At 52.6% G+C, this 26,342-nt stretch overlaps 2 protein-coding genes across 3 annotated transcripts; both read left to right on the top strand.

Moving 5' to 3' along the window:
• Positions 1-4,989: 4,989 nt before the first annotated feature.
• Nfatc2ip (nuclear factor of activated T cells 2 interacting protein) lies at positions 4,990-16,226 on the top strand. The gene is made up of 8 exons (XM_026392140.2): positions 4,990-5,435; positions 6,197-6,269; positions 8,190-8,310; positions 8,929-9,009; positions 9,100-9,286; positions 10,598-10,742; positions 11,177-11,286; positions 13,856-16,226. Exons 1-8 carry the CDS (start codon positions 5,025-5,027, stop codon positions 14,012-14,014), a joined length of 1,287 nt encoding a protein of 428 aa, XP_026247925.2. The 5' UTR covers positions 4,990-5,024; the 3' UTR covers positions 14,015-16,226.
• A 1,363-nt stretch (positions 16,227-17,589) lies between these two features.
• Spns1 (SPNS lysolipid transporter 1, lysophospholipid) lies at positions 17,590-25,796 on the top strand. Of its 2 annotated transcripts, none has more exons than XM_026392149.2 (13): positions 17,590-18,317; positions 18,860-19,151; positions 19,235-19,300; positions 20,753-20,889; positions 21,955-22,106; positions 22,195-22,261; positions 23,008-23,153; positions 23,437-23,592; positions 23,889-24,078; positions 24,364-24,429; positions 24,678-24,776; positions 25,041-25,212; positions 25,455-25,796. In XM_026392149.2, exons 2-13 carry the CDS (start codon positions 18,911-18,913, stop codon positions 25,547-25,549), a joined length of 1,587 nt encoding a protein of 528 aa, XP_026247934.1. In that variant the 5' UTR covers positions 17,590-18,317; positions 18,860-18,910; the 3' UTR covers positions 25,550-25,796. The 2 variants fall into 2 exon arrangements, with proteins under 2 accessions (XP_026247934.1, XP_026247933.1); XM_026392148.2 differs by lacking the exon at positions 17,590-18,317 and adding an exon at positions 18,548-18,621.
• The last annotated feature ends 546 nt before the right edge of the window (positions 25,797-26,342 follow it).

Genomic DNA, 26,342 nt, shown 5'->3' with positions numbered 1-26,342 from the left:
TCTTTGTGTTTCTCCTGCCTGTGGGAATCCCTTGAGTTCCCTGGGCCCCACTGCCTGTCCCTGGGGCCAGCCTACTTTGGCTTCTGCCACTGTCTTACCAGCCACACAGGTTTCTGACCATTTTATTCATGAGTTTGTCTAAGTAGATTTTTGTTCCAGAGATTTGGGCTGTGTCAGGACCTGACTTCCAAGAGCCTTGAGATCCTGATTACCCCCGATGGTTTACGTCCATGTCCCATGCCAGGACCCTGGGGAAGGATTTATTTTTTTTCTCCTTTGTCTGGGCCCAGATGAGATATTCCCTCCTCAATTTCCAGCCTTGGTCAGGAAGCAGTTTCAGTTTGCTGCTGTTCCTGGGGCCTCAGCCTTGACCTCTGTCTCCATGTGAGTATGAAAATGACCATCCGACATACAGGTGCAGTGGCACACACCTGTAATCCCAGCAACTCTGGAGGCTGAGGCAGGAGAATCACAAGTTCTAGGCCAGCCTGAGCAACTTAGTGAGGAATAAGGGATGGGGACCTAGCTCCATGGTAGAGCATCCCTGGTTCAATCCTCAGTACCACAAAGCCATCCCCAGGGCTGCCTGACCTCACATTCCTCCTCCAGAACCATCATGACTTTGATTTCCTTCTTTATTTCTGGCACCAAGAAAACAAGAAGATTCTGTATTTTTTATTTTGGAGATTGCACCCGAAGGCCGATTACCACTGAGCCACATCCCAGCCCTTTTTATTTTTAATTTTGAAACAGGGTCTCCCTAAGTTTCTTCAGGCCTCACTAAATTGTTGAGGTTGGCCTTGAACTTCGGATTCTCCTGCCTCAGTCTCCCAAGTTGCTGGTCTTACGGGCATAACACAAATCTGCTTTCTTCAGTTCACTTGAGTTTCCCATCTGTGCTTGAAGCCTTTCTAGTGTGACTTCTGGTCAAAATGTCCTGCCTTCCTGAGGTTAGATCCTTGTCCCAGTCTCCTTGCCCCGGGTACCCAGCTAGGGGATGGTAGTGATCTTCAGAGGCTCAGGAAATGGGAAGGAGGAGGAGCAAATGTAGGATTATGGAAAGTTCTGCTGTGGGAGCTTCATGCATTGGGGGTTGGGGGGTGGGAGGAGCTGTGGGGTCCGCCACTCAGGCAAGTGTGGGGGGTGGGGGGGAAGCTGAGGTTGGAAGAGAAGGGGTGCTGCCTCCAGCCCAGAGCTCCAGAATGAGGCCACGTGGGTCTGAATCCCACCTCTGTCCCTTCCACGCTGGGCCACTTTTAGCTCCTGAAGCTTGGGGAGAAGGAGGCTTGAGGGACATTTCAGGCCCTCGGTGTTACTTCTTGCATCTTGGCTTCCAGTCACCTCCCAGGTGGGGCCCATGGCTAAAAGAGGGCTGTAGGCTGTTTTAGACTTTCGACGGTCAGCCAGGTACAGTGGCTCTTTAATGTAGTTCCAGCTACCAGGGAGGCTGAGAAAGGAGGATGGCATGAGCCCAGGAATTCAGCCAGGACCACATAGTAAGAGCCCATCTTCAAAAAACAACCTTTCCTTCTGAAGATTGGATAATTTGAGACTCTGGAATTACCTGATAGCAGACAATTTACAAGAGAAAAAAAAAATCTTTCTTTCCTTCTTTTTTTTTTTTTTTTTTTTTTTAGTTTTTATTTTGAGATTGGGTCTCACTCATTTTCTCAGGCTGGCCTTCAACTCCTGCTTCTCCTGCCTCAGTCTCCTGAGTGGCTGGGGTAAGGCCACCGCACCAGCTAGAAAAAAAATCAGATAGTTGAAGTTTACATATTATTCCCTAAAGAGAGAAATAATTGGCTTCAGGGATGTCCACGCCAGGGAGTCTCAGAGAAGCTGGTGTCAGGTGCCACTCCATAGAAACTCTATTCTTTTCTCAGCCCTGCAAGGTAGAAGGGACACGTGATGGGGGATAATATGTGTAATATTATATGTAATACATAACATATATAAACTGTATCTAATAAAATATAGTTATAGAAATAAACAGGGACCTGGGTCTTCTGTGGGGAGGGGGTGACAAACTAAGTTTTCACAGGTGAAGAGGTGTCTTTCTCCCAAAAAGGTCCAAGGAGTTTCTGGAGAGAAGGTGGAACCCCATTCAGGACCAGTGGGGTTCTTGGGGCCTACGTGATAGAAAGAATTTCAGTGCACACCAGACAGAAGTTTATTTAGGAAAGTAGATTAACGCATTCAAGGGACAAAATGGGTCATCTCAAGAATGAGACACTTGATTTGGGGGGTTCCCCGCTCTTCTTTTAAGGGAAACTCTGTGAGGGGTGTTAATAGGAAGGTATGTAGGAGTGACGTCATGTGGGTAATCTCAAGATGGTTTCCAGTGATCTGGTCAATCTCAGGTGATCTGATCAATAGAAAGCCCTGGAAAGTTCACCTAAATAGTAGATTTATTAAAATGTCATATCTCTCTTTGCTTAATCTATTTATTGGGGGGATAATTAATCATACTCAAGACAAATTTACTTATTTTCTAGAAATTTGGGATTGACAGGCCTGAGAGACTGTCTTAGGCCTAGAAAAGTATATAAAACTTCTGAATTTAAATTTTGATTACCTTGCCCTTCCTTTATATCTCCTTTCTTCTTCTTTCTTATTTTCCTCTACTCTACCTCAGAGGGGACCGGAGAGAAAGCCACCACAAGCAAATACCGTTTACTTTTTTTTTTTTTTAAAGAGAATTTTTTAATATTTATTTTTTAGATTTCGGCGGACACAACATGTTTGTTGGTATGTGGTGCTGAGGATCGAACCCGGGCCGCACGCATGCCAGGCGAGCGCGCTACCGCTTGAGCCACATCCCCAGCCCCCGTTTACTTTTTATAATATCAATTTCCTTTATAAATGTGTCTTTTACAGACTTCAGCATTTCTCTGAATAGCCATCATGAAATATGCCAAATAAGTATATTTTGGGGAGGTGTATTTTGGTCTCCCTTCGGGGCCTTTGGTGCAATCTATGCTTCCAGCCTGCCTACAAAAGCCTCCTGGGGTTGGGAAGTCCTTGGAGTCCCCTCTGTCAGAGCCCAGTAGCCTTTGTGTACTGAGAAACAGCTCCACCTGCTGGCGTGAGTCTTCAGTCCTGACCTGGGTGAGTCAGTGTGGAGGATCTGAGGGTGTGTTGTGTTGGGGTGAATGTGTGGGGGGATGTCATTGACATGATGCTGGTGGTGTCCAGAATGGGATGTGGGTGGCCCTTGAGATGCTGTTCTGGATGGATGTGTGCAGTACAACTTACATGAACATTTGTGTGTGTGTCTTGTGGAGTTGGGTGCCTGTTGTGTGGGTGTCACTGGAAGTCTGCTGTGGACGTATGGTGTGAGGTTCAGGGATTTATACAGTTGGAGGCAAAGTGGGAGGTGTGAAGTGTTGAAGAGGTGTGTTTGTGTTGCATTGCTCAGGACTTGTGTGGAAGATACAGATGTTGGAGGTGTATGATACCATTTGTGTGAGGTGTGGGTAGGTGTGTTGGGGGGAATATAATTAAAAACAAAAATCTCTCAACCCAATAACCCTCTCCACAAAGGTGGTAGGGGACAGGAAGGTTTTATTACAGAGTATGCATTAAGCTAGAATGTGATTGGCATCACAAGCAATCCATGAAGATTGCAAAGGCAGAAAGAAATCTTACCCTTGAACCCAGGGCTTCCAGCAAGCCAAGCACTTGCTCTACCGCTGAGTTACCCCCAGCCCCACTGCTATTTAAGGTCAAATTTCAAAACTGATATCAGGCTTTCAAGATGAACAACTCCTCAAAAGGAGTTGATTAAACCTTTAGTGAAACATGGTTCATCTTAACTTTATCATGCATGATAAGCAAGGAGGCAACTTGTGCTAAGACGTTTGCTGGAGAGGGAACAAACTTTTTTGGTAGTTTCGCATATTGGAGCAAGATGACCAGAGAAGTTAGGCTCTTATTTTCCCCTAGGAACTGGGAGGTGTGTGTGTGGGGGGGAAATCCCCTTAACATTTGCATTTCGGAAAACACATATCCCCTGGGCTGGGGATGAGTGCTTGACTGGCAGGTCCTAAATTCAGTTCCCAGCAACCCCCGCCCCCCAAAACAACAACAACAAAAACCCACAAAACACAGCTCTGAGTTGTGAACCCCTGAGTTGTGAAAGGCATTATAAAGATCGGCATCCGCGGCCCTTTGAATGTTGGATTTTGATCTGTTCCCGGGCTAGCACCATCTTCTCACGTGATGCTGGGCAGGGAAGGGGGCTGCAGCTCCCGTCACCCGGGTGAACAGCCAGTGCTGCAAGGTGCGCTGTGGTGCGGAGCCGCGACCTTCTGTGGGTTGGGCATGTTAATTGCAATGGTAAATCATAAATCGAGGAGCACCTGTATTTGAAAGGACAGATTTTGAGAGAGAAGGAGGAGAAGTCTTTTCCTTCGTTTTCAACAGGGAGAATTAAGCCTCTTATTTTAATCTGTCTCTGCCCTTGAAGGAGCCGCGTGGTGCCAAGTGTGTGCTCTTGGGTGTGTTTGAAGGTGTCCGACATGAGGGACGGTGGACCTGTGTGCGAATGTGGCACTGAGTGGAATTCCTCAGGCCTGCAGCAGTCGGCTGTGGGCTGGGGGGGCCGTGGCCGGATACCCGCGAAATCTCCGGCCTAACTTGGCAGCTCGCGAGGCGTTTCCCGCTCCTTCTTCCGCCTCTCTGAGCACTACAATTCCCAGGATGCCCCGCGCCTCCGCCACCGAGAAGACGGGTCTCTTCCGTGGCGGCTCCGGGGAAAGGCTCGTCTGAAGGGAAGAAGCCCGGCCAATGGGGGAGCCGGACGCAATCGAAACCTTCGCTGATTGCACCGAGGGGATTGGAATCTTTGGCGCCTTTCTTTCAGTGGTGGGTGCGTGATGGACGGGTGAGTTGACCAATGAAGTGGCAGGGGGCGGGCCCAGAGCGTGCGTGCGGAGAGGGATGCTGGCCAGCGGGCTGTTCGCCCAGTAAAAGGCGTAAGTTGCTGGAGGGGGGGCGGCCCAGAGTGAAGGCGGGCGTGTGCCATGGCGGAACCGGCGAGGAGACGGGGTCGAAGGCCCCGAGGCGGCGGTGTTGGCCGAGGGGCTCGGGGAGCCCGGGGCGGTCGGGGCCGGCGTCCTCGCGCCCAGCGGTCTCCAGCTCGGCGCACCCCGGACACAGTGCTGGTGGACCTGGTCAGCGACAGCGACGAGGATTTCGTGGAGGTCGCGACTGCGCACGGTGCTGCGGAGCCAGCTGAGGTCTCGTCCCCGATTGTGGTCCCGTCTCCGGAGCCCCCAGTGCCGGCCGCACCCCGGGCCGACAGCGACAGCGACAGTGACAGTGAAGGCGCCGACGCGCGGCCTGCGGGAGCCCAGCGGACTCTGATCCGGCGGCGGCGGCGGCTGCTGCTGGATCCGGGGGAGGCGCCGGTGGTTCCGGTGTACTCCGGGAAGGTGCAGCCAGGTTCTCGGGAGGGCTATCGCCGGGGGGCTGAAGGGCGGGGGGCTGCAGGAGGGCTGTGTTTCGGGTGTGCGGGGACTGGGGGCTGGGGGTGGCCTTGCCGGGCTAAACAGAAACCGGGGCTCGGTGTCGGAAGGGAGAGACGCGAGGCTCCTGGGGCACCTGCAGATTGGGGAAGTTGCAAATATGGGGCTCTGTTGTCTTGGGCATAGGGAGGCAGAGGGACTGGGAGAAGCTGGGATTTGGGGCATGTTGAACTTTGAGACTGGAGTCCATTGCAAAGGAAGCCAGGGAGCTGGGGTTCATAGGGAGGGATTCGGAAGGACTGGGGGGCTCGCTCCAGGAGGCCAGGGTCCCCAGGTGGTAGGTTGAGCGAGAGGCCTGGGGTTCACTAGTCGTCTAGGGTAGAGGAATAGCTAAACACCTGGTTAAAAGAACTATTGCTCCATCTTCAGAGTGCCTTGGGGAAAGGGGCTTGGTACTACAATTTTGGATCCTGGGGGAGCTAGGGATATGGCTCAGTGGTAGAATGCTTGCCTAGCATGCATGTGGCCCTAGATTGAAACCCCAGCACTGGAAAACAAGAAAAATGGGATTCTGGAGAAGCTGGACTCCTCTGAGTTGCCTAGAGTGGGCCATAGTATCCTCATCCTTAGGGAGGACATAGGAATTGGGTGCCAGAAGAATCATCCTTCATGTTCCCTTTTGGGAGGTGGAGAACTTGGGACTGATCCTCCCCTTTTTGTCTTTACAGGTGCAAAGCAGCCTCCACCTCATCCCAGATCATGTGTCCCTCCTGAAACTCTGCCCTGAAGGGGCTGAGGAAGGTAAGGGAGCATGGGCTTCCCCAAGGAGACTTTCTGGGGTTTACATCCAGTTATCTCTCTCTACTGTGGTTTTGGAATCCAGCCTAGGGACTGTGCTTGTACTCCATCTGGGAGCCACATTCCCAACCCTAATTGTCTTTTGAGACCCAAGGAAAGGACATGGGAGAGGGGACTCTCCTACATTCTACCTATTAAAAGACTCCAGTCCTGGAAGGAGCTGGATTGTTAACTAGAAAGCACTGGAACCAACTTAGAAGTGCTGTCCAACCACCCTCTTCCTGACTCTTTTTTAAAAATATATTTATTGGGCTGGGGATGTGGCTCAAGCAGTAGCTCACCTGGCATGCGTGCGGCCCGGGTTCGATCCTCAGCACCACATACCAACAAAGATGTTGTGTCCGCCGAGAACTAAAAAATAAATATTAAAAAAATTCTCTCTCTCTCTCTCTCTCTGTCTCTCTCCCCTCTCTCACTCTCTCTTAAAAAAAAAAAATATATATATATATATATTTATTTTGTTCATTTATTTTTATGTGGTGCTGAGGATCGAACCCAGGGCCTCACTTATGCTAGGCGAGCGCTCTACCACTCAGCCCCAGCCCCTTCCTGACTCTTAATAGACAGAAGAGTGTATTAATATAGATTTTCGGGTGGCACCCCCAGACATTCTGATTCTGTGATCCTAGTGGGGGCAGGGGAAGGGGAGTGTTTAGAATATGTGATATCTTGTTACAACTGCACCAAGTCCATGGGAACACCCTGGAGCCAGAAGGATGTTCTTTGACTCTTATCAGGGTTGCATAGCATTTATCCTCCCCCAGTCATGTGTGATTTTTGCAAACCACCCAAGGACAGTGAATAGGAATCAAGTCTAATAAGGAAGTGATCCCATCTGTAAATGCAGACCTTGACCAAGACTTTGGTACCATGAAGGGGTACCAAATACTGATTTGGCTTGGCTTCAAATCCCAGCCCTAACTCTCAATAACTGTGTGACCATGGGCAAGTTATTTAACCTCTTAATGCTTTAATTTTCTCATTAGGAAAAGGGGGATAATATTGGATCTATGTTAAAATGATTTTGGTGAGAATTATTTTAAGGGAATGTATAGAGAGCTGTTTCTTGGCAATGTATATAGTTTAGAACAGTACCTGGAAAGGAGAAGTACTATCAGAAGGTACCTCCATCCTTGCTATTCAAAATGTGGGCCCAACAGTTGGGCATCCCCTGGGAGTTTGTTAGAAATACAAGATTTCATGCCTGTGACAGCTGCCTTGTTTAGATAGGACAGAATTTTTCAACCTCAGCGTTACTGATATTTTGGACTGCAAAGTTCTTTTTGTAGGAGGGCTGTCCAGTGAACTATAGGAACTGACTTCTGTTCACTACCACATCACAACCCCCTTCCTGTCCACATTGTGACGGCAGAATTTCTCCAGACATTGTCACATGTCCCCTGGGAGGCAAAATTGCCCCTTGTTGAGAACTCCTGATCTAGAGTTCATTATTGTTTCATTTGTGCAGTACTTATTTTGTGGTACTGGGAAAAGAACCCAGGGCCTTGTGTACGCTAGGCAAGCACTCTATTGCTGAGCTACACCCCAGCCCAACAGCATTTATTTTGATGTTTTATGTTAAAATTTATTGGCATTGAGCAAATGGGAAAAAATTTATGTATTTTAGAATAATATCTGTTTTCTTTTTATTAGAAATATAAGTTAAAAATGGTGACTTAACGGGATTCCAGTCTCCTTTCTTTTTAGTTTGTTACGGTGTTAGGGCCTGGAACATGCCAGGCAGGTGCTCTCCCCCTGAGCCACACCCTAGCCCTTGGGCCTCTCTCAAAGTCTTTGACTTGTTTCTTCTTGGTAGCCACCCCCCCCTTGGCCAACCCTCTCCACTTTCTCCTCTGCTCCCAGAGGCAGATGTGGCAGATGCTAGCAGTCCCCACCCTGAGGATCCCCCACGTCCAGACTCTCCCTGGAAGAAGAAGCTGAGGAGTAAGGATGAGAAAGAAGAGAAGAAAAAGAAGGTGTTTGAGTGAGTGGGGCTGGGCTCTTGGGCCCTGGGGACAGGAAGGGAGTTAGGTTAGTGAGGCAGGCGGGACCTTTGGTGGCTCCTGAAAGGGAAAGGAGAAGGGATGGAAGGGGTGTTGAGAGCCAGGTGGGGAATCAACCTCCTGGTTGAAGAGGAGACGCCCCCCAGAGCCTTTCAGCCATGGAAGTGGAGTCTGAGGTGGGGTAATGCAGGGGGAGCGTGTGGTCACATTCTACCAGGTGCCGTCTGCCGTCTTCTCTGCTTCTCTGTCCTCGTCTGTTAAGAGGGAAAGTCGTGATACCTGTGTGAGAGTTGTCGAGTAGAGGAAGAGTAGTCAATGCCTATATCTGTTATAGATTATTGGACATTAACTTGGGAAGTGACTTATCTTCAAGTGAGACATTTTCTTCCTTTCATATTTGGGTCTTGTAAATATAAAATTGATGTCTTGTTTCCTGTCCCTTACCTACCCCTGTCTTCCAGTAAAATAGAAGTTACTAGAAAGTGCTTTCTTTTGATTCTCCAGCTCCCCTCAGGTTCTTGGGGATCCACAGCCCAGGAAGAGAAGTGGGGGCTGGAGTCTCTCCTTTGCCTCATCCTGTCCCTCTCTTCTTTCTACAGGGTTCGGGACACCTCTCCTCTGCCCGCACCTCCACCAAGGACAAAAAGCAGAAAGCATACTCGGGCACTCCAGAAACTGAGGTGTCAGGGGCATGGGGCTCTGGATGGGGTGAAGGAGGACAGTTTGGGAGGGTGGCTGACCTCAGCTGACCAGAGTCCTGTTGCACCCAGGGAAGTGAACAAGCGCCTCCAAGATCTCCGATCTTCTCTGAGCCCCAAGCAGCACCAGGGCCAAGGCTGCCAGAGCCAAGACGACGAGGTGGTCATAGTGGAGGGGCCCATGCTTCCGGAGAATCCCCGGCTCTTCCCACTCAAAATCCGGTGCCGGGCTGACCTGATCAGATTGCCCATCAGAATGGTAAGTGCCTGAGGGCCAAGAGCTGCTTTGAGGAGATGATGCCTGCAGGCGGGTTCTGGCAGCAGGGACTGCGCCTTCCTCTTCCCATCCTGCTCTGCAGAGGTGCCTTCTACTCTCCCCTGCGTGTCTGGGATCCTCTCTCTGTAGCTTTTCCTTACTCTCCCTCTGGCGAACTTCCTGCCCATTTCTCAAGGCTCCACGGAAGCCTCATATCTTCTTTTTTTATTTTTTATTTGTTTTAATTAGTTACACATGACAGTACAGTGATCTTGCCGCGTCATCTCTCCTACAAAGTGTTTTCTCCTCGTCCATCTTGCTTTTTCCTCCCCAGGGCTCTGTGCTCCTCTGTGCTTGTTCTCTCTGCACTGGGCACAGCAGATGTCACTCGGTCATCCTGAGCCCCTCCAGCTTCCTGGAAAAGGCAGATAGTTGGGTGGGGATGGCCCCAGTTCAACACTAAGAATGAGGGCAGAACCGAGCACTCGCTGAGTGCCCCCGGGCGTGGCTCGGAGCAGCCAGGCCAGGCTGCAGCAGGCAGCCCAGGACCCCGTCAGAACGCAGCCTCTGCTCTCTTTGCTCTGTGGGGTTTAAAGATCTGTGAGGGGTGGGAGTGTCAGTGTAGGGTGCTTGCCTTGCACCTGCAATCCCTGGGTTTGGTCCCCAGTACCACAAAAGAAAAAAAAAAGTTTGTTGCCAACCTTTGGGTTACTACAGGTAATTTCAGGGAAAAGTCCAGATTTCTGGCTTCTTTTAAAAATAGGTATGTTGGGCTTGGTGGCAAACATCTGTGATGCCATAATCCCAGAATTAGGAAGGCTGAGGCAGGAGGATTGTGAGTTCAAAGCCAGCCTCAGCAATTTAGCAAGGCGCTAAGTAACTCAGTGAGACCCTGTCTCTAAATTAAACATAAAAAGGGTCTGGGGATGTGGCTCAGTGGTTACGCACCCCTGGGTTCAATCACCAGTACTAAAAAAAAAAGGAAGGTGTAATCAACTGTCCCTCTTCTACCCAGTGACAGTCAGCTGAAATGGCCATTTTGAGGGGACATGCCCTTCCCTGTTGTAATCCCCGCTGTTCCCTTTTTTCTCCCCTGCCATGGCTGCTTCATTTCTTTGGGCTGCTCACGTGAACCTCTTTCTGACATGACCTTGTTCTGTACTTGCCAGGTAAATATGGTGAGACTCACGGCTGAGGAGTTCAGCAAGTAGCTCAGGCCAGAAACTTGTGGTGGGGGCGGTGGGCGTAGGGTGGGGGCGGGGCAGGGAACTGGAAGGTGGGAAGGGCTCCTTTGCTTCTTTTTCCCCTTCTTAGTCGGAGCCCCTTCAGAGTGTGGTGGACCACATGGCCACCCGTCTCAGGGTGTCCCCAAGCAGGATCCTTTTGCTCTTTGGAGAGACAGAACTGTCCCCTACGGCCACCCCCAGGACTCTAAAGCTTGGAGTGGCTGACATCATTGGTGAGTGGAAGGAGGTGGGGCCTTAGGGAGGCTTTTTATTTTATGCACTACTAGGGGTTGAGCCCTGGGTGCTCTGCCACTGAGCCGCGTCCTCAGAAAGCTGCATGAGACCAGAGCCTTGTGTTTGGGGCGGTGAGGATAGGGTGGGGGTAGAGCGGGGAATGTGAACACAGAAAGGGCTCTTTGGGCTTCGTGTCCCCCTTCTTAGTTTTATTTTTTAAATTTTGAGACAGGGTCTCCCTGAGTTGCTAAGGCTGGCCTCCTACTTGCAATCCTCTTGCCCTAGCCTCCTGGGCGCTGGGATCTAATGCACGTACCGCCACACCTGGCTTGAGGAAATTTTGCCATGGGAGGGGAGAATGGGGACAGGTCCAGAGCGGGTTGCACTTCCAACCCCCCACTTAGGCCTGGCTTCCTGATTCTGCCTCCCACAGACTGTGTGGTGCTAGCAAGTTCTTCAGAGGCCACAGAGACATCCCAGCAGCTCCGTCTCAGGGTGCAGGGGAAAGAGAAGCACCAGATGCTGGAGATCTCGTTGTCTCAGGTGAGTGGGAAAGAAATGGCTGTCCACACCCTCCCCTGCCTTTGCTGTCTCTCTGTCAGTTGGCAGGAATGGACTCCTCCTAACCCTGACTCACTGAGGACACTACCCTCCATATTGGGCACACGCCTGGCCTAGGAGGTGGGGAAAGCCCAGGTTCAACTTCCCTCCCTCTTTGCTGGGAACCTCTGTTCTAGTCTGTATGTCCCCTCAGTCTCCTGACTCCTTCCAGTCAAAACAGAAATGATCTTTGGACAGTGACCAATAAAAAACAACACAACAGAAAAATAATTAAAGCCACTTTTTTTTGGTGGTACCGAGGGATGGAACCCAGGCCCTGAGGGCATTAAGCAGATACTCTACCACTTGTAAGTGCCAGCGTCTGTGCTGGGGATGATTGCTGTCTGCTCAGGTATTATATCACTACAGTGTGACCTGGAAAGCCTTACCTGGGAAAGTCCTGTTGTGGACTTCACTTGACAAATAAGAAACTCAGAACTGGGGGTGGAGGAACTTGCTGTATCAGTTCTTATGGCAGCTGTTACAAGATACAGGTAGTCCCCGCTGATCTGGGGTTTACGTTCTTAGGTTTCAGTTACCCATGGAACTGTGCTCTGAAAATATTAAGTGGAAATGTCCAGAAATAAACAATTCATGGGCTTTAGATTGTGTACAGTTCTGAATAGTGAAATAAAATCATGCACCGTCCTTTGTCATCCCACTCTATCCTGCTGGATGGACCTTCTCCACTGAACCCTACTGTATACACTACCTGCTGCTTAGTAGCTACTTGGGCTATCAGAATTACTGCTGTGATATTACAACGCTTGTGTTCAAATAATCCTTATTTTACTTAATAATGGCCCCCAAATAAGAGTTGTGATGCTGGCAATTTGGATATGCCAAAGAAAATCTGTAAGGGGCATCCTTTATAAAGTGAAAAGATATAAGTAAATAAAATAAAGGCATTGTGTCCATCTACAACTAAATATACACACACACATACACACATATATAAATATATAGTTGGGCACAATGGTACACGCCTGGGTTATCAGACTCAAAAAGAAACTATGCACAGGTGTCTGAGCAAATGAACAGAAGATATATATGTATATCCCCAGCCCTATTTTGTATTTTATTTATAGACTGGGTCTCAATGAGTTGATTTAATGCCTCGCTTTTGCTGAGGCTGGTTTGAACTCTTTATCCTCCTACCTCACCTCCTGAGCCACTGGTATTAGGCGTGCGCCATTGCGCCCAACTATATATTTATATATATATATATGTATGTATGTGTGTGTGTATGTATGTATGTGTGGGTGTATGTATGTGTGTGTATGTATGTGTGTGTATATATGTATGTGTGTGTGTATGTATATACATATATATACATACACACACATACATACACACACATACAGATTGGGTGCATATATATGTGTGTGTGTATGTGTATATATATATATATATATATATATATATATATATATATATATATGTTGTAGATGGACACGATGCCTTTATTTATTTTTATGTGGTGCTGAGGATCGAATCCAGTGCCTCACATGTGCTAGGCAAGCGCTCCACCCCTGAGCCAGAACCCCGGCCCTACAGAAGGTATCTTGAGACAGACCACAGTCGTATAACTTGTATTACAATGTACAGTATATTGTTAAAATTGTTCTAATTTTATCATTGTTGATTTCTTCCTATGCCTGATTTATAAGGAAACCTTATGAGAGTGTATGCATAGGGTCTGGTACCATCCATGGTTTTCAGCATCCATGGGGGGTCTTGGCTCATCTTCCCCCTGAAGAATGGAGCACTACAGTACCAGAACCCAGTAGCTTAACTCAATAGAAACATTCTTTTACACTTGGGAAGACTGGAAGTCTGAAATCAGAGGTCAGCTGGATGCGGTGAGCCCTTCCTTGCCTCCTTCTGGCTCTGGTGGTGGCCAGAGTTCCCGGCTGCAGCTGCCTCTGTGCTCACATGTGGTCTCCTGATGTGTCTATGTCCCTGTTTTCCTTGTAAGGACATATTAAAAAAAAAAAAAAAAAAGTTTATTTTGAGACAGGGTCTTGCTAGGTTGCTAAGGCTGGCCTCAAACTTGTGATCCTCCCAAGTTGCTGGGATCATGGTTTAAGGACATAAATCATATAGGTGCCCCAGCCCATGACACTTGTCTAACATCACGCATCCAGTAAGTGGGAGAGCCAGGCCCCAGCCAGACCTTCTCACCTCAGAGTCCGGGCTTCCTTGTGGTCTGCCTCCTTATTGTAAGGGAGGTGACTAGGGCTGGAGGACGTGCCGAACCCAGAGCTTACACCCTATCCCTTGGGTTCTGTGGCTCCCACTCTCTTCTTGAGGAATCTGAGGCCAGAGGGAGCAGAGGACTCGTGCCAGTGCCCAGAGGGGAACCAGGCGGTGCTGACTGCTTGTCCCCTCGCCTTCCCCTCCAGGGCTCTGCCCTCACTGATTTGGCTGCTCGTCCTCCTGTGCCAGGTTCGCTGACCGTCGCGCAGTCTCCCGGCCCCTCCTTTACATCTGTGTTTTCCTCTCCATCCAGGATTCTCCTCTCAGGACCCTCATGTCACACTACGAGGAGGCCATGGGACTCTCTGGACACAAGCTGTCTTTCTTCTTCGATGGGACAAAGCTTTCAGGCAAGGAGCTGCCGGCTGATCTGGGCATGGAATCTGGGGACCTCATTGAGGTCTGGGGCTGAAACCCTGTTTGGAGGCCCCTCCAGGACTTGGGGACAAAGCTTTTTTGCCCTCTCAGGGTTAGCAGAAGCTGAGTTAGAACTTATCAAGGAATGAACTTTGACTCCATCTCCTGTTGACCCTGGTCTCCAGCCTAGCTGCTTGGTTAGTTGTGTAGTGGTCGTGGCTGCCCTGGGGGCCTGTGGCTGCATGACAGGTCCTGCTGAATCGTGCAGTCCCCAGGACATGGAGAAGCTGTCTCCCCCCTCATCTCTCACCTTCATCTCCTGTCTCTTCCTCCAAATGTCTGTTCTATGAACTGTTGCTCTTATTCAAAGAGTGACTTGAAGTAAATGAGGGTTGGGTTATGGGCTTCCAGGCCTGGGACACAGGGCCTTAGATCACATCAAGGACCAACAGCGGCCTTATCCTCATTTGGGGGCTGGGAATGCAGTTTGCTGGGGGCACGTTCTCCAGAGTGGGGTCTGGGCTGCAGCTTAAGCCCTGGAACACTCTCGAAGAACAAAGGTACCAGGGTCTCAGCCACGGCATCTCCTCTCCCCAGGACCCTTTAGAGCTCCCTTTCTGGTACACACTTCCTGGTGCACACACTTGAGGCAGAACTGAACACAGCCATTTGGTTTTGGACTTTGGGATCACAGTCCCGTGCAAGGATCCTGGTTTTGTGGCGTTTCTGCCTTTCTTCCCACCATCCTGTCCCATCGGCACCCTGTTTGTTTATTCTATATCTTTGAATATCACTGTGTCCTTATAGGATACGGTGTTCAGGAGTGAATATGCTTTTACTGTTGTGTGAGATTGTGGTGCAATAGGTTTCACTCAGCATGTGTGGAGCTGGAGCCTCTGCTCATTCTAGATCTGTCACGTGGTACCCCATAGGGGCATCGACGCATTTCACTCACACGTTGCCTTAAGTAGCGGACACCGGGGTGCCACCACCTCCTGGCACCACTTTCCAGGCCACGATCAACATCCTTTTCGGTGTCCCTTCTGCGCTCGTGTGAAACTTCTCTGGCATACACACCCAGGATGGGGTTACGGGTCACACAGGCTAATCTCTCTGGCCTTCCACTGGAGGCTTCCTTCCTCCTCATCCTCCCCGGCACTTGGTACTGCCCAACTGTCTGGTTTTCGCCAGCCCGGTGGGCCCAAGGGGCACAGCGTTTAATGTATTCCCATTGGATCACCAGTAATTTGGGGGATCTTGTCGCCTGCCCCTCGGCCCCGCTGGCTGCTCTAGGAATGGCTCCTTTCCCACAGGACTTCCTTTTTGTGTGTTGTGTGTGTTTACTCTGAGGAGTTCCTCATATATTTCTGGGTAATTGCAAATAACTCAGAATGGCACTTTGTGAACCTAGGGATCCTTCACCGAATAGACATTCTTAATTTTAAGGTAGACACATTGTTTTGTTTTGAAGTTTGTTGCTTTTTGATTTATTTGAAATTAGTTAAGATATTTTCGTTTTCTTATGTTAGCTCATTTCTTTTCCTTTCACGTTGAGTCCGCAGAGTTCGGCTTGGTCCAGCTAGGACACCCTGGGCAGTGCCCTGGCTGGCCACTGTTCTGAGCGGTCCAGCACTGGTTCTCACTAGTTAATGCCAGGCTCTGCTGGTTGGAAAAGATTAAACATCACCTTTAAACTATTTGATATGTACCTTTGTGTGTGAGACCAAGTTTTATTTTTTATCATAGAATGAGCCATTTTTCTCAGTTTTGTCTACTAAAAAAAGCCATTAATCTTTCACTGATATGTGGTATAATTTTTTCAAAAGTATGTCAACTCCTTAAAAATGTTTTTGTTGGACTGCAGCATTCCTTTGAATTTTATAGCATGTAAATAATCCATGTATAGTCTAGCTCTCCATCTTTTTTTGCAGAATTTTTGTATCCATTAGTAAGTTTGAGCACATAAAAATTATGTATTCAATCTCAACAGAATAAATGGGAGTAAACTTGTATATACTTAAGGATTTCCATCTTTCTGGTCCTCATGTGACCCCTCCACTAAGATACTTGTGACAGAATCCATTATTTATTCCCTCACATCCATTCTTCTCCCTTCCAAAGTAACAGAACTCATGGCTTTTAGTGAAGTACAGAGAACCTCAATAAAGAGTCATCAGCTCTCTGGGTCTGTGAAACTGCATCTTGTAGATTCAACCAACAGTGGGTGCAAATATTAGGGGAAATAAATTCTCTCTGTGCTAAACAGGTACAGATTTTTTTGTCATTATTCCCTGAGCGATGCAGTATTCAGTACTGTATGTCATCAAGCTAGATGTGACCAAGGGCCAATTCAGGCCTGCCGGGTGGAAGTGGAAGAGGAGTGCTGCTACTTCCAGGAAGTGGCTTTAGCAGGCAGCGCGTGTCCGTGTCCTTCCCCTTTGCTTACTTCCTGCCTGCTGCCTAGGAGTAGAGCAGTTCTATGGACAAGAGGGGACCTTCACAATGGGAGCCACATGGGAGGACAATGAGGAAGGGACCTGGGGCTCACTCTCCACGTAGGCACCTTGCCAGCCCCACAGCATTGACCTGGGGTAGTTACTTTACAGTAGTCCCCCCTTATCTTCAGGGTATATGTTCCAAGACAATCCCCCATCAATGTGTACCTAATGCTGTACACACTGTTTTTCCCTATAAATACATAGCTATGATTTATCAGTTAGACTTTAGTTTACAAGTTAGGCACAATAAGAGATCAACAACTAATAACCAAATAGAGCAGTTACAACAATATACCGCTATAAAGGTTATATGAATGTGGTCTCAAAGATTCTTACTGGCTGGGGCTGGGGATGTGGCTCAAGCGGTAGCGCGCTCGCCTGACATGCTTGCGGCCCGGGTTCGATCCTCAGCACCACATACCAACAAAGATGTTGTGTCCGCCGAGAACTAAAAAATAAATATTAAAAATTCTCTCTCTCTCTCTCCCTCTCTCTCCTCTCTCACTCTCTCTTTAAAAAAAAAAAAAAAATTCTTACTGGCTAGGCGCAGTGGCACACATCTGTAATCCCAGCAACTCAGAAGGCTGAGGCAGGGGGATAGCAAGTTTGAGGCCAGCTGCAGCAACTTACTGAGACCCTGTCTCAAAATAAAAAGGGCTGGGGGGCTGGGGATTAGTTCAGTGGGTAGAGTGCTTTCCTTGTATGCACAAGGCCCTGGGTTCAATCCCCAACACCACAAAAAAAAAAAAAAAAAAAAAAAAAAAAAAAAAAACGGGATGGGGATGTGACTCAGTGGTACAGTACCCCTGGGTTCAATCCCCGGTACCCATAATAAAAATAATTCTTACTGCACCGAGCTGTGTTTTGGACTGCAGTTGAACACAGATTACTGAAACTACAGAATGTGAAACCCAGGATAAGGAAGAACTTGCACATTGTTCCTGCACATGTGAACCCAAGGCCCGCTTCAGAGAAGCCCTCAACCTCCCTGACCAGCTCCAGTACCCTTTACTGTCTATGTCTATGACATCCACGTGCTGGACTTCTCCATGAGACTCCAGAATTTGTCTTGGATTTCTGGGGTCTTGAAGTTGCATCTTCAAATAACTATAATAATTTTACTTTTCAATAGAGTTTACTAAATGTAGTTTGGAGCCCGTTATCTCAGCGGCTCAGGAGACTGAGGCAGGAGGATCTCTAGTTCAAAGCCAGCCTCAGCAAAAGGGAGGCGCTAACCAACTCCGTGAGACCCTGTCTCTAAATAAAATACAGAATAGTGCTGGGGGGCGATGGGGCTCAGGGGTGGAGTGCCCCTGAGTTCAATCCCTGGTGCCCCCACGGCCCCCCCCTTTCAAAAAAATGATGTAGCTTGGAGGTCATGCCGGGCCACTAAAGAACTACTCAAAGGCGTCCTGGGGCTGGGCTCCTGCAGGTGGCAATGTCCTGGCGTCCTGAGGCTGAGTCCTGCAGGTGGCAGTGTCCTTACGCTCAGAGCGCCTGCCTGCACTACACGAGGCCACCAGAGGGCGCAAGAGCTCCGACCCCACTGCGGCCTGGGCGGCGGAGGACGCTTCTCTCAATGGACATGTCAGTGTCCGCAGTGGAAGCTCAGGACTGGGGAACCCGAACGAGACAGAAGGCGGCTCAACTTCACTCAGCATTCACTGAGACGAACGACGCCGCCGGCCACGCGCCGGGAGGAGGAAGCTGACTGCTGGGAGCGCCCGGCGTGGCTGCAGAGATTTACTGTCTCCGAATCCCTTGCGATCCCATTCTCTCTCCTGATTAGCAAGAAGCCTGCCAAGTGGGCGTTCCAGATAAAGCCACTGAGATCGGCCAAGTCACGGGGACAACCTTCAGGTGGGCGGTCCCGGCAGGCCCAGGCGCGGGGTTGCCATGGCGCCGGCCGCGGAGCCCCGGGGGTGGCCGGCTAGGACCGGGTTCCCGATGACCCGGGAGACCCAGGCCGCCAGTCACGTGATGCGGGAGGCTGGCGGCTCCTTTGAGGCTTCCGTAGTCCGGGCGGGTCACGTGCCGAGGGCTTGCACCCTGAGGCTCCGCCGCCGGCCCCCGCATCACATGACAGGCTCCCGGGCAACATGGCCGCCGCCGTGGTGCAGCGCTGGGGTTGAGCGACAGCGACCGTGCTGCGCCCCTGCCCGGGGTGAGGGGGGCCTCAACCTGGGAGCGGGGCCAGGCCCGCCTTAACCCTATCCTGTCCCCAGCGTCACCTGAATTCCTTGTGTCCCCTGTGCGCGGTGGTCTTCGGGGAGAGCATGACAGGGCCCGGGGTCCTCCCCAGCCATGCTGATGCTTGGGGCGAGCTCCTTACCAGACTCAGGGCGCGCTAGGATCCCCAGGGTTCTCCCCGACCTCCTTTCTCCAGCCTCCTCCTCTCGCAGGTGGATCGTCGGTGGGACCGGAGCGCGGACGGGCGCGCGCCCCCCGGGACCATGGCCGGCTCCGACACCACGCCCTTCCTCAGCCAGGCGGATGACCCAGAGGACGGGCCGGTGCCGGGCACCCCGGGGTTGCCGGGGTCTATGGGGAACGCCAAGTCCGGGGAGCCCGAGATCCCGGATCGCGAGGGGTTGCAGCGCATCACCGGCTTGTCCCCGGCGCGCTCCGCCCTCATAGTGGCCGTGCTGTGCTACATCAACCTCCTGAACTACATGGACCGCTTCACCGTGGCCGGTAGGTTCACTTCTGCCGGGGAGGGAGCGGGGTGCCCAGGATGGGGCCGCCTCCCCGGCTCATCCCAAGCGCTCTCCTTCCAGGCGTCCTCCCAGACATCGAGCAGTTCTTCGACATCGGAGACAGTAGCTCTGGCCTCATCCAGACCGGTGAGTGGAGGCCACTCTTGGCCACACACAGCAGCAGTTATTTCTAGGGGCCTCATTGATAAGGGAGGTAATGACTTTGATTTTGCTCGGGACTGACCGGTTAAGCTAGGGCATCACATTTAAAGGGGGAGTCCATTCGGAGTAAATCTCTGCTCTTCTGCTTACTGTGTGGTGATAGGTAAGGTGCCCAGCGTCTCTAAGGCTCCTTCTCTTTGTCTGTAAGATAGAACTAGTAAGAACAGATCGTCTCTTAGGACCAACTTGAGAATTAAATGAATTTATGCCCGAGAAGTGCCTGGTGCAGTGTTTGGAACGTGGGAGGCACTTGATAGATAATGGCAGGAGAAGGTGTCTGGAATGGGAAAAGGTGAATTTTCCTTGTTCAGATCTTTGGGGTGCAGGGAAGGTAAAGCCAGGCCCAAAGTCTTCTTTTCCTTCCTTCCCTCCTTCATTCCTCAAATGTTTCTGAGTACCTACTATGTGCCAACTGCTGGAGGAAGTGATGATACATCTATAGGACTTTACCAAGACATCAGTCAGTATCTTCAAATCTTTCTTCTGGGGGAGGAATTGGCTATTCCTGTTATTATCCCTGTTTTGCATAGGAAGTAGGTAATGTCACCCACCGGCATCTTTTATAAGAAACTGAGGCTTGGAGATGAGTTTTGCCCAGGGTCAAGTTCCAGACAGAGTAGGGATTTTAATTCTCGCAGTGTTCTTTTTTCTACTCCAGACCAATGAGGAACTTAAGGTATGAAAGTCTGGAGAAACAGGCATGTGATCATAGGTCAGTGTTGTAAACCCCCGGAGAGTTACGTTGGATGGAACTGGCAATCTGTGCAGGGCGGGAGGCGGTTTTCAGTAAAACTTTCAATTAAAATGAGATCATTCTCCATAAGGATGAAGTATTATGTGAAATAAAATAAGTGTGGTAGGCAGGGACTGGCTATGTGGTGATTTGGAAAGGTATCTAGTCTGGAATCTAAAGGAGCCAAGCTCTGTGAGCTCAGGGGAGAGGAGAATATGTTCCAGATAGAAGGGGCCAGAAGGGGCCCAAACCCTTAAGATGATATTGACCTTGGCAATTGGGCTATTGGATGCAGAGGGGAAGGGAAAGCGGGTGACTGTGAGGTTGACCAGGTGGACGGGCTAGCTCGGGGCATCATGGGCCACTGAGCTGAGCTTGAGTTTTGGTTTAGGCTGGGTAGGAGGGACTGGTATGGCGCCAGGACCATCCATTCTAAGTGGGAGTTTGGGAAAGATGTTGAAGATGGGGACAGTCCGGCACTGATGGGTTACAGGACTGGGTCGAGGGGATGGTGGCGAGTCCGTGAGGAGGAGGGGGAGGCTGTCTCTTGCTTAGTGTTTCCTGCATCTTGAATCCCTGAGCTGGAGTGGGAGTTGGGGGGCCCGGGAGCTAGGGCTAGGCTGTGACTCTCTCCTTCCTCCCAGTGTTCATCTCCAGTTACATGGTGTTGGCACCTGTGTTTGGCTACCTGGGTGACAGGTACAATCGGAAGTATCTCATGTGCGGGGGCATTGCCTTCTGGTCCCTGGTGACACTGGGGTCATCCTTCATCCCCAGAGAGGTGAGGCCCCGAGCTGGTTCCTGCTTCTGGCCACTCCCCACACCCCCATCAGTTTGCCGCTGCTCCTTGGAGTCATTTCAGCCCGGGCGCAGTGGTCCCTGCCACCTTCTGCCCTCTCCTTGCCTGAGTTCATCTCCACCCGTCCGCTTCCCCTTTCTTTCAGAACCTTCTTCTGTTTGTCACCCCGTTCCCCTGGTCATTTGCTCCTCCCCTCCACACCTAAATGCTCATGTTTCTCTGCCTTGGAAAAAACCCTTCCCCTTCCTGGTCCGATTTCCTGAGAGGGCCCTTGAGTTCAGGGCCAGCGTGGGCGAGGGGACAGCCAGGGAGCGGCTCTCACTCTTTGCCCAACTCCCTCAGTCCCCACTCACCCTCAAGTGCTGCCAGCTGACTTCTGCCCCCACCACTCCATGGAACCTGCTCTTGCCAAAGTCAACAGTGACCTCCCAGTTGCCAAATGGGGCTCCCACTTCCTAGATCTGCTCCTGTTTGATCTCCTGGGAGCCCCGGCACCCCCAGCCCACTTTGTCCTTCTGGAAGCTCCCTTCTGACTTCTCGATGCATGTTCTGATTTCCCTCACACCTCCCTGGCTGTGGCTTCTGGGCTCCCCTGGAATCTCCTCCATCTGCTGTCACTGTGCCCTGGCCTCTGTCCTCAGCCCCAGGCCCCAGGTGTACTCTCCTTGGTTGATTGTACCTTGTCCTTAGCTTCAGGTGTTGGCAGACACCTAAGGTCCTTATTCACCTTTGTCTTGGTGGGAGGGGCGTGGTAGCCACTAAGGTTTGTTTGGCACCTACTGTGTGCGAGGGAAGGAGTAGACCTTTACTGTGCAGGCCTCGCAGTAGCTGTGTGAACAAGTTATTGTTATTCCCCTTTTGCAGATGAGGAAACTGAGGCTCAGAGAGGTTAAGTTACTTTCTCAAAGTCCCAGCTAGTAAGTGGTTGACCAGGATTCCAGCCAGGTCTGTCTGATTCTAAAGCCCAGGTTTCTCCAGCACTGGCTGGGGAGGTGGCCTGGGAGGCTGACTCCAGGGTGGGCTGCCACCTCCCCTGTTCTTCCCCAGCGTTTCTGGCTGCTCCTCCTGACCCGGGGCCTGGTGGGGGTCGGGGAGGCCAGTTACTCCACCATCGCACCCACTCTCATCGCCGACCTGTTCGTGGCCGACCAGCGGAGTCGCATGCTCAGCGTGTTCTACTTTGCCATCCCAGTGGGCAGGTGAGCTGGCCTTGGGCCTGGTGAGGGGCAGAGGGCCTAGGTGCGGGGCCCGGCTGACCGGCTGTCCCTTTTTCCCCCTTTCCCCTAGTGGTCTGGGTTATATCGCAGGCTCCAAAGTGAAGGATGTGGCTGGGGACTGGCACTGGGCTCTGAGGGTGAGTTCGGTCATGTACTGGAGGGAGGTCAGGGACATTCTCACTGGGCCCCCTTTCTGCCCTTCAGACGCCTCCTTCCGTGGCAGTGCCCACTCTCTGAGCCGGCAGGAAACCTGGTGCCCTCACCAGGAAGCCTGTGCTTGTGGGTATCGGAGCCCACGTAAAACTGTAGGCCCCGGAAAGTGGCTGCGTTTGCTTTTATAGTGGAAAGCCCCAGGATGAGCATCAGGTAAAGCTGGATCCAGGGCTCCCACGCTGTCAAAGGAAGGAGATCGTTCTCTGTTTATCGTTCTCTGTTTAGCTTCCTGTCCTTGATGCTAGCTTCGGGTGTGTGAAACTCTAAATGATTCTCTTTCACCTGAGCAACTTGGGCATGTTGGATCCTTGGGCAATAATCCTGGTGGTGATGATATGCGGTTCCCAGGCCTCCCATGAAATCAGCCACCAGCACTGGGGGTTAGCGGTGCTGATTTTGGCCAAGTCTGAGATGCTGTTTGAACCACGTAGATTGACAGCAGTGTGTGAGGGGGGTGCTTTCTCAAAAGAAAACTAGGGTTCTGTTATCAAAGGAAGCAAAGTTAGCCTTGCAGAAATAGGGTGGCCCCCAGTGACACCCCCCACTTCTCAAATGGGGGCTTGGCTTCCTTGAGCCGACACCCGAGGGGTCTCCACTGTCACTCTCCCCCAGCCTAGAGATTGAGTGTGTCCTGCCCTGTGCCCTTTCCTGAATCCTGCCGTTTCCCCAGGTGACACCAGGTCTAGGAGTGGTGGCTGTCCTGCTGCTGTTCCTGGTAGTACGGGAGCCGCCACGGGGCGCTGTGGAGCGTCACTCAGATTCGCCACCCCTGAACCCCACCTCGTGGTGGGCAGATCTGAGGGCTCTGGCAAGAAAGTGAGTTCAACCCCTTCCCAGTCCAGCATCTGAGGCCCCGGCATCTATGGAGGCTGAAGCGGGCCGGGACTTGGTTGTCTGCCAGCTGCCCAGGAGTGACTAGGACAGTCCTGTGGCTACTGCCCCCTTGTGTCAGCGTCCTGAATAGCAGGCCCGGGACCAGTGGGCTAGCCTCCACTCCCAGGGTCCCGACTTCAAAAATTAAGCTGGGAGGGAGAAGGGTGTCCTTCCTACCTGGACCACCGCAGGACCTGACCCCTCCCTCCCCGCCCCCTGTCCGCAGTCCCAGTTTCACCCTGTCCTCCCTGGGCTTCACTGCTGTGGCCTTTGTCACGGGCTCCCTGGCGCTCTGGGCGCCCGCGTTCCTGCTGCGTTCCCGTGTGGTCCTGGGGGAGACTCCCCCCTGCCTCCCTGGAGACTCCTGCTCTTCCTCTGACAGGTACCCAGATGGGGTGGGCAGGGGGCCTGTAGGTGGCAGGGGTGGGGAGCCTGGGATTCGGGATCGGGCAGGAGGCTGAAGCCCGGCTCTGTGCCAGAGTCTCAGTCTCTGGGTCTGGGACACGTGGCGGGATAGCATCTCCTCTCGGGGGTCCGTGGACCGTGGGTGCTTTTCCTGAATAGACCTGGGTGCGAGGGTGGCTGGGATGAACCATCTTCCCCCCCAGGCCAGGGGGACCCGGCGGGGCCCTTGCAGGCTGAGGGTCTAGTCCCCCACGCCCCACCCCCACCCCCTAGTCTCATCTTCGGGCTCATCACCTGCTTGACCGGGGTCCTGGGTGTGGGCCTGGGCGTGGAGATCAGCCGCCGCCTCCGCCGCTCCAATCCTCGGGCAGACCCGCTGGTCTGCGCCGCTGGCCTCCTGGGCTCTGCACCCTTCCTCTTCCTGTCCCTCGCCTGTGCCCGTGGTAGCATCGTGGCCACCTACGTAAGTAGCTAGCAGGGGTCAAGGGGACGTTCTGGGTTCAGGGTGGAGGAACTGGGGTCAGCCAGCAGAGTGGTTCAGAGCCTACTGAAAGTGGAATGCCTGGTTTCGAATCCCATCTCTGGTCTTTCCCATCTGTGTGACATTGAGGAAGTAGCTTAACCTCTCTGTGCTCAGTTTTTTAATCTGTAACATGGGACCTGCCTCACAGAGGTGTGGTGAGAAGGGGTTAGTGGATGAGCCTGGTATGTAGTAGACCCTTCTTATAGTGAGACCCCCACCCCTCAGATTTTCATCTTTATTGGAGAGACCCTGCTGTCTATGAACTGGGCCATTGTGGCTGACATTCTGCTGGTGAGTAGCTGGCAGCTCCAGGGTGAGCCTAGAGGCTGATGGGAGCAGGGATTGGCATCAGGGGACATCGCTGGCTCTGAATCGGGGCCTTTCCTCCTTTAAAACCCAACCCCCATTAACTTGTGGATGCAGCCCCGGGGTGCCTGTAGTCCTGGCCTGGTCTTGACCTTGGGCCCAGACTGAGCCTTGGCCCTGGCCTGGCCCCTGCCTCTTGCCCCGAGCCCCCCTGAGTCCCACTCCTCCCCCAGTACGTGGTGATTCCCACTCGCCGCTCCACTGCCGAGGCATTCCAGATTGTGCTGTCCCACCTGCTGGGCGACGCGGGGAGCCCCTACCTCATTGGCCTGGTGAGCCCCTGGGCTGGAACGGGGTGGGGGACGGGCCCTCACTTGCAGCACTAGCTGGTGGCCTGAGCCTGGGGGGGGCACTCGTCCCTGTTAGGCACCTCTGCCTGGTGTCTCCTACCTCCCCTCCAATGCCGGGAGCTCTGGGCTCGCCCGGGGTCCAACCTCCTTCCCTTCCTCGGGCTCCATGTTCCTTTTCCCTGATGTCCAGGGGTCCCCAGCCCCGGCCCCTGCCTGGCTCCCTCCGACTCCCTCTCCTCCTTGCAGATCTCTGACCGCCTCCGTCGGAGCTGGCCGCCCTCCTTCCTGTCCGAGTTCCGGGCCCTGCAGCTGTCCCTCATGCTCTGTGCCTTTGTGGGGGCGCTGGGTGGTGCGGCTTTCCTGGGCACCGCCATCTTCATCGAGGGTGACCGCCGGCGGGCCCAGCTGCATGCGCAGGGTCAGTGTGGCCTGCTGTTGGCCACCGTCACAGTACCGTGTGTCTGTCTGTCCAGGCCTGTGTGCCCGGCACCTCCCGGTCCTCCGCTCTCCCCCCTTCAGGTCTGGGTCTGTCTGTCCCGTACGCTGATCCCTGTCTGTGTCTGGGAGTTCCTGCTGCTGCTCCTTCTGTGTCCCATGCCCGTCTGTCCCCCCACTGGCTCTGCCTGTCCATCCAGCCCTGGCTCTGACCCCTCCCCACAGGGCTCCTGCCCGAGGCGGGGTCCACGGACGACCGCATCGTGGTTCCCCAGCGAGGCCGCTCCACCCGGGTCCCGGTGTCCAGCGTGCTCATCTGAAGCTGCGTCACTTTGTCACTCGTCTGTCTGCAGATCTGCTGCAGCTGGCCCTGGGCCACCCCACCGGGTGCCCTGGTCCCAGACCCTTGACCTGGCCCATTTCAGGAGGAGACCCCGGGCTGTGTCCCGCTCCCTGACACTACATGGGCATCGCAGAGGAGGGTGGGGTCTGGGAGGGGACATCCCCTCTGCCCGGTGGCCCCGGGGCTTGGTGCTATTTGTAATGGGAATAAAATTTGTAGCCAGACCGCACGTGCCTGCCGGAGTGTCTCTCTGGGTGTAGTGGCCTCCGACCTCTGGCTGTGGGGGTGCCCCATCTCCAGCCTCAGGGCTCCTGGGAACCGCACGGTCACTCCTGTGGGGAGTCCCTGTCTTCTGGGCTGGGTGACCCCGAGGGAGCACTGCTCTGAGCTGGTTCAGTGTGACTGTGAGTCAGGCCTCTGCTGCTCGGGAGCCCCCTCCTCCCGGCAGGCAGGCCTGGGGGCGGTGGGGTGGACGCTGCCCTCTGCCCCTAGTCTCCCTGCTCTCAGAGCCTCCCTGGGGCTGCCTCCCCCTCAAATGGGAGGCCGCAGAGGGCCCTGGGGCTGGCCAGTGCGCCCCTTCCCACCAGAGCCTCGCCCCTGCCTGCGGCCAGCAGCCCCTCCTGAGAGCCCCGTGGCTCCCCAGGCCTCTTCCCCCTCCCCACAGCTGGGTGGGGGTGGCGGGGGGCGGGTGCAGCTGGCTGAGGAGGCTGATGACTTCCTGCCCTCACCCGGTGCTCACCACAGCTTCCTGCTGCGGGTGGCGGGCCAGC

This window comes from Urocitellus parryii, chromosome 9, assembly GCF_045843805.1.
Source record: "Urocitellus parryii isolate mUroPar1 chromosome 9, mUroPar1.hap1, whole genome shotgun sequence".
Lineage (NCBI taxonomy): Eukaryota > Metazoa > Chordata > Mammalia > Rodentia > Sciuridae > Urocitellus > Urocitellus parryii.
The sequence above is the reverse complement of the archived record's forward strand: the minus strand, read 5'-3'. Positions and strand labels throughout refer to the sequence as shown.